The sequence below is a fragment of the Sinocyclocheilus rhinocerous genome, unplaced genomic scaffold (genome assembly GCF_001515625.1).
Source record: "Sinocyclocheilus rhinocerous isolate Xijiao unplaced genomic scaffold, SAMN03320098_v1.1 scaffold852, whole genome shotgun sequence".
Taxonomy (NCBI): domain Eukaryota; kingdom Metazoa; phylum Chordata; class Actinopteri; order Cypriniformes; family Cyprinidae; genus Sinocyclocheilus; species Sinocyclocheilus rhinocerous.
In genome coordinates this window covers 598,363-610,648 of record NW_015626422.1, presented here as the reverse complement: position 1 = coordinate 610,648, position 12,286 = coordinate 598,363, and the positions used below count along the sequence as shown (strand labels likewise).

Sequence of the window (12,286 nt, the reverse complement as noted above, 5' to 3'; positions counted from 1 at the left end):
GGGGTCTGAATACTTTCCGTACCCACTGTATATATATATATATATATATTAGGGTTTTCAGGGTTTCTCAAAGCCAGATTGTTTATTTCTGTAGTACTCCAGTAAATATGTTCTGTGGTTTAAAAAAGAGGGTTAATTAAAAAAAAAAAAAAAAAAAACATTGATTGCGTTTCCAAATTATTTTATTAGCAATTGAGCACCTTTTCCAAAAAGTGCATTTAAATTTTTTTTTTTTAAATTTAAATTAAATACTTACATATCATTAAATATAATAATTACTTTACAGCACAATTGAATTTTCTTTGCATCATTGAAACATTATTTTCCTGTAAAGCTGCTTTGACACAATCTGTATTTTATAAAGGTGACTGGACTTGACTATAATTAAAAAAAAAATTTGCATTGTCATATTATTTTTGGGCAATTACACACATTTGACAAAAATTTGAAATGAATGCAATTAAAAATATATATCTGTATCTAAATCTAAGTATCTAAATATATTTATTATACCTTTAAATTATTCATCTGTTTAAATACATATTTAAATTCAATATTTATACATCATTAAACAAATTGTATACTGATCTTCTTTGATGAACATATTTTCAGTTTCTGAATTAAAGTCATTTTGATATTTTGTTTAAAAGTATAAAACCAAAATTAACACAAATATTACATTTGCCAACGAGATTTTTCCTTTGCGGTCCTGTACATCCGCACATGTCATTGACCCTTGATCTCTTGCATGTGTGTAACTTCATCTCCGTCTCATCCCTCATGTGTCCGTCTGCATGTCTGCATGCATCAGTACCGCGCTTTACATTTCCAAAAGCTGGTCAAGAGACTCATCATCATCTTAAAGTGGATGAAGAGTCGTCAGTCTAAAGCCGCGGGTCCAGAAATCCCGCCTCACAAACGCGTCACCCAGCGTCCCGCGCGAACAAACCCGTCCCTCCTGAAGAAGGCCTCATCTGTGGACTTCACCTCTAAACATGTGAAAGCTCCTCTGAAGCAGATCGAGCCGCACAGAGACGCCCACATCAGCCGCAGAAACGTGTTTGCATGCAATAAACTGGTAAGAGTGAGAGAAGCCGTGGATCAGAAGAGCTTTATGATCATCACAAACACAAGTCCTGTGAAGATCCGTTCACACTGACAGCCATTTACAACACAAAGTGGTTCAAAGTCATTGATGTTTAATAAGCATTGGTAGTTTGAGGTGACATGAGCTTAACCCTAAAGTTTGACTTCATGCAGTTAAGCAGCAACTAATTGATACGGCGGGTGAGTATGAGCAGCACAGTGACTGTAAACCTGCAGAAACCTTACATTTGTGATTTAAACACGCATGCTTCTCACTGCTAACACTGTGCATGTTATCATTCAGTGTCCCACACGGCACACGCGTGCTACAGCTTCATCGGTGTGTGTGTGTGCGTGCGTGTGTGCGTGTGTGTGTGTGCAGCTGGAGGATCCTGCGATCCGCTGGCAGATGGCGCTGTATAAAGACATGCCCAACCGCAGCGAGGACACGTCTGACCCCGAGAAGACCGTCTACAGAGTGCTGAACATCGCACATGTGCTCTTCCACCTCGATCAGGTTAATGTTACTCTAGTAAAGCACTGTGACTTTAACGTCAAAGTCATATTCTAGACTTTCATATGCAAATGAGCTCTCCTATGATTGGCTGACATCTGCCTACAGGTGTCATCAGGGCAGTTTCTCGAATAGGAGTTGATATGTAAATGTGGGCGGGGTATATGTTAATGAGCTCATGCAAGTTGGTGTAGAAACATTTTTACAGCAACTTTACAGAAAATCGGAATGTTGATGTTTATAATAACCTAGTATCTTCATCCCTTATAGTTGCATTTAGCAGATTACTGCAATATAGTTCCATTTTGCGAGAAATGAAGCAGATGAGATTTGCTGTATAGTGCGTGTCACAGATGATGTGTTTGTGTAAGCAGGTCGAACATCCTCAGCGCAGTAAGAAGGCCGTGTGGCACAAGCTGCTGTCTAAACAGAGGAAGAGAGCCGTAGTGGCCTGTTTCAGGATGGCGCCGCTTTACAACCTGCCCAGGTGAAGATCTTCTGTCTCCTGGATCTGGATGATCTCTGATGATCTCAATGATTCCTGATTCTGCTTCTCTGATTCTCAGGCACAGAGCCGTGAACCTGTTCCTCCAGGGTTATGAGAAGTCCTGGATCGAGACAGAAGAGCATTATTTTGAGGACAAGCTGATTGAGGATTTGGCCGTACGTATTTATTACACACAACATCCATTCAGACGTCATTTGATGTGCAGAGCAGGAACTTTCAGATGATATCGCTGCATAATGTGCCGTTTTACATGCTGTTGTTTTTGAGCAAAAGATGGTTAAGTGAGGAGACAACTTGAAACAGAATGACTAGAATCTAAATTCTGAATCCTTGAGTTCTTTGATGTTCGTTCTGCACGGAAGGCGTGTTTTGATGGAGCGGTCTGTATGTTTTAGATTAATCTTTAGGGCTACTAAAGTTTTTCAGTCGAGCAGTGCGTGATTTTCTTTTGTTGCTTGATTAACATCAATGACTCGGACAATAGCAAATAAATTAGGCTGCTGTCCCTTTAAAACCGAATGCACCGCTGCGATTGGATGCAATGTACTGATACACGTTCTCCCTGCTGTTTACGTTCACTTAAGACGTAATCAACTGTGTTTACGTGAATACTCGTCAAAACGGACAATTCGACATAATTTTGTGTGTAATTCTCCGTTCATGCGACGCGAAAGAGTACTCGTGCGCTGTGAGAGGCGCTTTCTGTGTGTTTGCTTCAGTGTCTGCGCTCAGAAAACCGGACAGAATTGAGTTCTCTCTTGCGTCGTCAGATTTATCCATATGTCTGCTCTTCTCTTTCATTTTTGAACGTTTTATGAGACATGCAGCAAGTGTATGTTAGCTTATGTCCCGCCGGTTCATATTGACATTTTTGAATGTTTTATGCGACGTGCAGCAAGTGTATGTTAGCTTATGTCCCGCCGGTTCATATGTACGCATAACCTCCGAACCACGCAGCAGATTTGTTCTGAATGAATCTCTTCCCAAATCATCCCTCCCTAACATTTTCGTCTCGTTTTTATTCGTTGACGAAAATGTCAATAGATTTACGTCATAGTTTTTGTCATTCAAAAAGAGTTTTAGTTCGCTATCGTCTCGTTGTCGTCAGTGAAAAAAATGTTGTTGACGAAACGAAATTAACACTGCATGAACTGATTTTTGCAGAATGAATTCAGTCTGAATTGAGGTTCTGAAAGTTCTGTTTATATGAACCCAAATTTTAGCAATCTGATTCGAATGTTCATTTATATGTGCGTAATCCAAATTTATAAAGTAGTCAGGTTCAAAAGTTTACATGGCTAAAATGTTCTGTCAAACAGATTATTTAAGATCTTCACCACCCCTTTCAATCACAATTTCATTCGGAAGTCTTTTCAGTCCAGTTAATAAAGTCAATTTCTGCTACGGAAGGTGCTATATACTCTTAAAAATAAAGGTTCTTTATTGGCATTGATGGTTCCATGAAGAGCTTTCCATTGCACAAAAGCTTCTTTATAGTGGAAAAATGTTCTTCACACTAAGAAAAAAATGGTCCTTTTAAAAACTGATCTCTGAAAGGTTCTTTGGGGAACCAGAAATGGTTCTTCAATGGTATGAGTGTGAAAACCCCCTTCTGGAAGCTTTATTTTCAAGAGCTGGATGAACATCACAAGTCTGCCGTGGTTTGATTGAGAGCGTTGATGATTCTGTTTTCTCACATTTGTTATTGATGGTGGTTTGGACTGAATTTCATCTGGTGTTGGTAGTTGGCATGTGTTTAGCGTGTTTGGTGTTTTAGAAACCGGGTGGAGAGGAGCCGTCGGAGGAGGACGAGATGACCAAACACATCGACCCGTTACACCAGCTCATACAACTGTTCAGCAGAACCGCGCTGACCGAGAAATGGTGGGTTTCCTTCAGCCTTCAGTTGATATAAATAGTCCAAACCACAGTGAGTTTGTTCGTAGATCACATCGATGCCATTCTGTCCCTGATCTAATGTTGTTGTTGTTGGTTTGTTGTAGTAAACTCGAGGAGGACAATCTCTACATGGCTTACGCTGATATCATGGCTAAGGTAAGACTCCTTTAACAAGCCTTTTCTTTTGACATTATAAGCTCCACTGTGGGAAACGCTCAGATTGATCCTGTGCTGTTTGTATGAACACTCACAGAGCTGTCATGATGAAGAGGAGGAGGATGAAGAGGAGGTCAAGAGTTTTGAGGTAGGTGACTGGACGGGACGGATCCTCTTAAATGCATTCGTACACTTTGAGTTGGATTTTCTTGGCAGCTTTGAAGATCGTGAAGCATCTCAGACATGAAGGCGTGTTTGACCGTCTCATGTGTCCTGACCTCATGTAGATCACAGCTCTGAACATTTGAATTCAAAAAACCTTTACGGTGGTCTGCTGGTCTTAACCTGCTACTGGTCTGGTTTCCGCTGGTTTTAGAGGTATTTTGAGCACTTGTCGGGTCAGGAGACCGGTCATAGACCTGCAGACCACCTTAGACTGGTTTAAACTGGTTGGGTTTCCACAGGGCTACAATATAGACTTTCATCTGAGTTGGTTTTGCACATGCACGCTTGAATTGCTTTGAACTTCAACCTGAAGAATCTGAATCCAGCTGAAACCACCTTAGTTAAAACTGGTTTTTCAACTCATTAAAGCTGGTCATTAGTTGATCAGAACTGGTTTAGGTGGATGGCCAGGTGGAATATTAGCTGGTGTGCCTGAGATAGACCAGCTGGAACCAGTCTAAGGTGGTTTCATCTGGTCTTTGCAGGTTTAAACAGATCTCCCAGCCTGACAACCCATCTAAAACCATTAGATTTGACCTGTTGTGGTTCAGCTAAAATCATCGGACCACTTCATGCTGTTGCATCAGCGGCACTGTGTGATTTACCTTTCAAAAACATTAGGAAAACAGTCCTGTGTCTTGAGCGCTGACTAGCCGCCGCGTCCGCATGGCTAACATCAACACGCCACGTCACCCTTCAAACACACTTACAGGCCCAAGTATGAAATGACTAAATTTTGTTTCCACAGTGTGATATAATGAAAGATTTAAGCATCAAAATTGCCAGCAAAGAAGAGCAGTCTCTGGTAACCAGCGCTGAATGTTCATGTCCATGGCTTTCGTTCATTCCTTTTGGACTCGCAGGTGGTTTCTCATTCATTCAAGACCTTTTATTTCCTCAGCGATCTCAGCTGAAGCGTCATGTAAGTCACAGCATGTTGCACCGGGGCGGCCGCCGCTTCCTGTGTCGTCATGGCGATAGTGATGTTGCTGCCGGTGTTTGTTACATTGTGACGGACATGATGCTTCATCCTGAGGGTCTCATGTTCGTCTACACTAGCTTTCAGTGACCATGTCCCATAGTCTGATCTGAACTAGCACACCACGATTAAAACATGATCAGAAAATATATTCAAATAGTGGAGTAGTTTGACAGTATAAGCCAATCTGCTACATCCTTTGGATTATTGTTAATGTAATTCTTAAATGAGAATTTGGGAACAACAAAATTTTAAACTGAATCCTAAAATGGACCGGAAGCCTATGAAGCGGAGCTAAAGTTGGGGTGACATGGTCATATTTCTTAGCCCTGTTTAGAAATGTTTAAAAAGTTCCTACAGAATCGTCTGTCATCACTGAACAACATCTGAGCTCATGAAGGTTTATATTTTTAACATGAAAAACTTGCAAGCAATTTCTACTTCTGTAACTCTTGAGCTCTATTCATAATTTCACAAAATTTTTGGCACAAAAAAAATGGAGAGAAAAACATCCATAAACTGCAGCACAGGCCCACTGTCCGTTTTCCATCTGTTTCAAGTCACAGCTATTTAGATCACCTCTCAAGAGCAGAAGGATGTAGAAGTGCTGTGCTGTGACATGATAAGCTTCGTCTGGATTGATACAGTCCGTGTTAGAGGAGATTCTGCTGTGGCTTTGGGGATACAGATCTTCACCCAGCGCCAGCACTGAAAACACAATGTGTTTTGGCACATGTGTGAGTCGTCAGTGTGTGGCGTGAGACGTTCACTGGAGCAGTATTACGACGCTCTTCCATCTGTCCTGCAGGAGAAAGAGATGGAGAAGCAGAAGCTGCTGTATCAGCAGGCCCGACTGCACGACCGCGGCGCGGCTGAGATGGTGCTGCAGACCATCAGCGCCAGCAAAGGTCAGAAATCTCTGAAAGCCCGAGCTGATGCAGGTTTGTGGTGATCATGCGCTGATGAGAGTGTGTTTGTGCAGGAGAGATGGGGCCGATGGTGGCCTCCACACTGAAGCTGGGCATCGCTATACTCAACGGAGGAAACTCAACCGTCCAGCAGGTGACAGACACACACACATCCGCCGTCTCATTCAGTTACGTTTAGTTTAGTTTACTTCGTTTATCAGTTTAGCGAAATTCTGGGCCGAGACTAAAAATTCAAGATGCACTTGGCTGAAAACTGAAACCGAAATGTTATATAATAAACAATTAATTAATCTAATTTATTTAGTACTCATCACACAAATAAAAACTGAATGGTGGACGGAATTATGTTTCTACTTTACATTTACATTTAGTCATTTAGCAGACGCTTTTATCCAAAGCGACTTACAAATGAGGACAATAGAAGCAATCAAAACTAACAAAAGAGCAATAATATGCAAGTGTTAAAAAGAAAACAGACAGAATAGAAAAAGAATAGAGCAAGCTTTTTTTTCTACTTATGTAAACATTTAAACAGTGGCCTTAATAAAATTTGTTTTCATGATAGATTTATTCAAACATGAAGACAACTGTTTAAGTAAAAATAATGAATATATAGTATAGTGCATATATTTATCAAAGCGCTCATTTCTAGAGTTGTTTTTCTAGCTGACTCTCAAGTTTAAGGTCATGTGACGATACTGATCACAAGCTGTTTTATTGACTGTTGAAACACTGATTGATTGATTCCATGATTCATGACTGATTTCAGTAAGTTGTTGCTGATGTAACTAGTAGTAAAGAGGAAGAGATGACCGCTTCACGTGACAGCGATCTGATCTGAATCACACATCAAAGAGCCACAAAACTGCATTTATTGATTGAATTTCATAATGATTTGAAAACCGAGACTTTGTTTCATGTCAAAATTCACAAAGCTTATTGTGATTATTGGATGGGAGGAGCTGCAAATAATGTTTAGTGACAGGCATCAGCAGAAAACAGCACAGACTGAAAGACTGATCTTGAGATTTAAGAATCCATATCAGTATCGATTAAAAATGAGAAATGGGTATTAATGCAGCACTAGCGTCACACAGCTGACATGCTGATCTGTTGTAGTTGATCCACGTTGTGTGAAATAGACTCTGATACTGATTTCAAAAAATGTCAGTGCATCACTAGATAACATACATGCAATAAAAAACAAGAAGATACATAAAAATTCACATTGATGTTCATGTCACTTGGAATGTGAGTATGTGGACTAGACTCCCATGGTTCACTGTGCTGCGCTTTGACGTGTTTGTGTGCTTTTTGTCATCCACCTGCAGAAAATGCTGGACTACCTGAAGGACAAACGGGACGTGGGGTTTTTCCAGAGTCTGGCGGGACTGATGCAGTCGTGCAGGTAAATCAACTTCCTGCTGAGCGTCACATGACTGAAGCCGAAGCGCGCGCGTGTGTGTGTGTGTGTCTGTGTGTGTGTGTGTGTCTGTGTGTGTGTGTGAGAGTGTGTGTCTGTGTGTGTGTGTGTGTGTGTGTGTGCGTGTGAGAGTGTGTGTCTGTGTGTGTGTGTGATTATAGTGAATGATGTTTGTGCTCCAGTGTTCTGGATCTCAACGCCTTCGAGAGGCAGAATAAAGCTGAAGGTCTCGGGATGGTGACGGAGGAAGGATCAGGTATGATTTATATGATTTATAATCAATAACTATGATTAGAGCTTGATCTGTGTAATTCTGTCAAGTGATAGAGCGGGTAATTTTAATCATCATTTTCATTCCACTTGATTTATCATGCCATTTCTGTGTTAATTTAGTTGAGTTATTGATTTAAAACTACAGTAATGCTACTGTTGTGTTGAGCGCTCATGGCACATATCCCAGAATCCATTCTGAAGATGTCTTTGTCAGATTTAATTATTTTCTCCTTATTCTTTACGTTTGTGTACGTTTGAGTGTATGATGATGATGAATGCTTGATACGGTCTTCAGACGTTTGTAAGCAGAAATACTCAGACTTGAATCTAAAAAAAGCTCCTGATGATTTTTTTCGCAAGGATGCAATGAGAAAAAAGAGCACTCAATAGTGTGCGTTAGACACTAACCCTACCCTAACATGTGCTGTCTCTCTCTCTGTCTTTAAGAAGTCTGTCTTTGAGAAGTGATGCTTTTGCCATTTTAAGTGAACTGAACTTATTTTCAAAGCTCATTTCATTTGAGTCTCAGAGATGAAGCATGAATTTTATATTCTTTTTCAGGTTTCTTTATGTTTGCTGTGTTGTAACATGACTTTAAAGGACTAGTTCACCCAAAAATGAACGCTCGGTCATCGTTTAGTCCTCGTCACGTCGCTCCAAACCTGCATGAGTTTCTTCCTTCAGTGGAACACAAAAGCAGGATCACAGGAGAATCAGATCCATCACATCCCAGATCAACATTCATTCATTTAAAATCAGTTTTAGAATAAAACGACGAGCCGGCGATATTATAATAATAATAATAAGTGATATAAGCCTTTGCATTTTTCTGAAAGCAATGGTTAAACATTTAAATAGTTTGAAAAGTTTTAAATAAGTGTTTAAAGTGATTAATAAGTAAATATATCTTGATATTTATGTATTGAAAGATAAATACTGATTAAGACGGTTTGGTAAATTTTTTACCACAGGGTTATTATAGTTAACTAAAAATAAAAAAATAAAAATAAAAAAACATTTTCGTTACTTGAAATAAAATAAATGTTAACTGAAACATCCTAAATAAAATTAAATAATAACGCTGTTAAAGCTTGATGATAAAATTAAAGCTTGATTGTAAATGACAAAAAATATAAATATATATAAAAAAAATATTTTCACACAATAAATGTCTATTTCACTTTGTTTAGATGTCAATTGATATATTTAAGAGTAATGCTTTTATGATAGAATAATATTTTTTATTTTATTTTAGAGGAATATGTTTATTAATTTACTTTTTAAAATTATTTTAGAGAAATATTTATCATTATTTTAGTAGAGTATTATTTTAGAGAATTTGTATTATTATAGAGTAATGTGTCAGGCTCCAGAAAGGACAAAAACTCCTCATAAATACAGTTTTGCACTATATTCCAGGTCTTATGATGCTTTGCGTGAGAAACGCGCGCGTATACGAGCTCAGCAGCGTCTGTCAGCATTGCCTTTGATTGTAAAAGAGCCTCATGAACGTTGTGTGAATCATCTCCACTGAGGAGGTTTGAGCGGACGTGAAGCCGAGTAAACGATGACAGGAGGTTCATGTTTGTCTGCACTATTCCTTTAACCTTCTTCCTCTGATTATTTCTTTCTCTCTGAATTTTGACTTGTTTTGTCATGAATCCCTCTCTAAACAGTTCTGCACTTTATTCACTCAGGTTTGGATTCAGTCAGCATCATTTCTGCTAAAGTCAGACTCATCATCAGTTAGGTGGAAGCGTCTGGTTACTTATTCAGACTAGTCCTAACCAGATGCGGCACGATGTTGATCTCAGTTCGGTTTCGGGTTCTGTCCCACAGCGTGAAATCTCATTGGTTAAACAGCATCTGTGCTCTGATTGGCTGTGATCGGTGTGGACAGATGAAATGTGTCGCGTCTGGTTAGATGCGTGATTGTTCAGAATGGTGCTGATTGAATCCAAGTCTGCTTTTCCCACTCAACAGCGACTGACCTTGTGACCTGTATGACCTCTCACTTTTTTCTTTCCTTTTTTTCTTTTTTTCCGTACCGTCTTCCCCTTTATCAGTCATCACTCATGAGCGTGGTAATTATGCCTTCTGCTGTTTTGCTGTGGTTTAGCTGTGTGGTTAGCCCTGAGCCCAACACCTTCCCTCTGCCCTGCGTTTCCTGTCACATGCCCCGCCCCCAGTAGAGCAGTAGCCAATCACGCGCCGTCTCCGCTCTCCTCTCAGGACTTGCTCAGTTCTAGATGTAAGAACAGGGATGCTGTTTTGATTCGAGAGGCCGATAATCCGATATTTTTACCGATATTCACCGATAACAGGAAACAGCAGTGTTGAGATGCAAAGTAAGTTCATATTTAAGGGTGTTTCTTCGACTATGGACACTGAGAAATTAAACTTTATTCAAATGCAGACAGGATCGCTGGAGAATCATTCATTCCGTGGTGGAAAATACGGTTGAAAAAGGTGGAAAATTTCCAGTAAATTTCGGAAATATTCCAGACTTTCCAGGATTTTTTTGGAATATTCCAGGGATTTTTGGAAAGTTTCCACCCCTTTGCAACCCTAGTGGAAAATACATTTAAAATATTTTTAGAAAATGACTGACACCTTTGTTTTGTTAACTCTAATTTAGCTAGTAGCTAGAATTTTATTTCCTAAGTAAAATAAAATAATATTTGGACTGTTTATATTATATGACAAAATTATACTGACCTACAGCAAAAATAGATTGTCACACAAGAAATGTTCATTTTACTTTGTTTAGATTATGATAGATTATTTTAGAGCAATATTTTTATATATGTATTTTTATTTATAGAGTTTTAAAATTATTTTAGAGGAATATTCTTTATAATTATTTTATTATTGAGTAATATTTTATTATTTTAGAGTGATATCTATTATTTTAGAGGAATATTATTTCATTTTTTTACTGTAATATTATTTTAAAGGCATATTTTTATTATTTTAGAGGAACCTTTTTTTGAAGTATTTTTTTTATCATTTCAGAGGAATGTTTATCATTATTTTAGAAGAATATATTTATTACTGTAGAGAAATATTTTTCATTTTAGAATATTTTTTATTATTATTACAGAGTAATATGATTATTATTTAGAGTAAAACATTTTTATTATTTTAGAGTACTCTCTTTTTATTGTTTTAGAGTATTTTTTCTTGTTTTGGAGTAATATTTTTACGAAGGATTTAAAAAATGTTTATTTAATTTTTGAACGCCTGGGTCTGGGATGAGGGTAAAATGATTGAAATCTACACATAAATGGCATTTGTAAAGTTGCAGTAGTTGCAGAAACACCCGTTTTCTGTTGCAGTCTCCAAAAGCAGTGGGCGTGTCTGTACTCTGTAAGCTCCTCCCCTTCCTGCTCCTCCTTTCCTCTTCCTGTCAGGCTGTCAGAGGTGCAGCGGCTGGGTGTTTGGTTAGGAGCGTGTGTCTCTGTGGTTTGTGCTGCTCTGAGAGGATGATGATGATGATGGTCTCTCAGCAGCAATCGCCCCAGTCTCTTCCTCTTCCTCTTCCTCCTCCGCTCTGATTGGTCTGAGCTGTTCAGTCGGTGTCGTGTGCTGTCGTTCCTGCTGTTTCCTTCACTCTTCTTCTTCTTCTTTTTGTTGATGGTCAGGCTGTTTCTTTGTCCTACATGTTCTTTTCCGAGTGTTTGGTTGTGTTCTTCTGCAGATCAGTGTTGTGTTTTCTCTCCTCTCATCCATCTGCATTTCTGTTGACTGGTTTGATCATGCGTCATCAGTTCAGCGCTCAGTTTGACGTTTTAATGCTGGTGGGAATGATGGACCAGAGGAAGTCTAATCAAACCACAGATATTTGTCATATTTATTATTGTGTGTTTACAAGTATACTTTTATCATAATGTGTACTAAATGCATAGCAGCTGTGTAATTTGGTGGTTTTGCATGCTCCATTAAAGTGAATTGTAATAATGTGTAGTTGAAGTCATCAGGCTTCTTTTCTGGTTGATCATCGTACTGAAGCTCAGCTGAAAGTGTGTTTGTCCTCCGTCTGGAACAGGTCAGGACTGTTTCTTTCATCTCTGTTCCAAAGCTGGAACGGACCTTAAAAAGGTTTTTAAAAATGATTTAGTGTGCTCTACATAGACAGCAACTCTTACCAGTTCACCTGCTTGTTGTGGAATGATTCGGAACAGTTTAACTCGGAAAATTCTACAGTCTTTTCACTTTTACCGTATTGACCCGAATATAAGACGATGTTTTTTTTTTGGAAATACATCTGAAAAAACGCGGTCGTCTTATATTC

The 12,286-nt window shown here is 38.9% G+C and overlaps 1 protein-coding gene across 1 annotated transcript in view; it reads left to right on the top strand.

Annotated features, from left to right (window-relative positions):
- Positions 1 to 12,286, top strand: part of ryr2a (ryanodine receptor 2a (cardiac)) — a 114,337-nt gene that overhangs the window by 84,002 nt on the left and 18,049 nt on the right. Inside the window, exons 72-81 of the mRNA XM_016521655.1 lie at positions 1,469 to 1,603; positions 1,975 to 2,087; positions 2,167 to 2,263; positions 3,886 to 3,992; positions 4,112 to 4,163; positions 4,261 to 4,311; positions 6,176 to 6,275; positions 6,350 to 6,429; positions 7,628 to 7,704; positions 7,902 to 7,975. Of these exons, the coding sequence (XP_016377141.1) occupies positions 1,469 to 1,603; positions 1,975 to 2,087; positions 2,167 to 2,263; positions 3,886 to 3,992; positions 4,112 to 4,163; positions 4,261 to 4,311; positions 6,176 to 6,275; positions 6,350 to 6,429; positions 7,628 to 7,704; positions 7,902 to 7,975 (886 nt within the window). The remainder of the gene's footprint in view (positions 1 to 1,468; positions 1,604 to 1,974; positions 2,088 to 2,166; positions 2,264 to 3,885; positions 3,993 to 4,111; positions 4,164 to 4,260; positions 4,312 to 6,175; positions 6,276 to 6,349; positions 6,430 to 7,627; positions 7,705 to 7,901; positions 7,976 to 12,286) is intronic.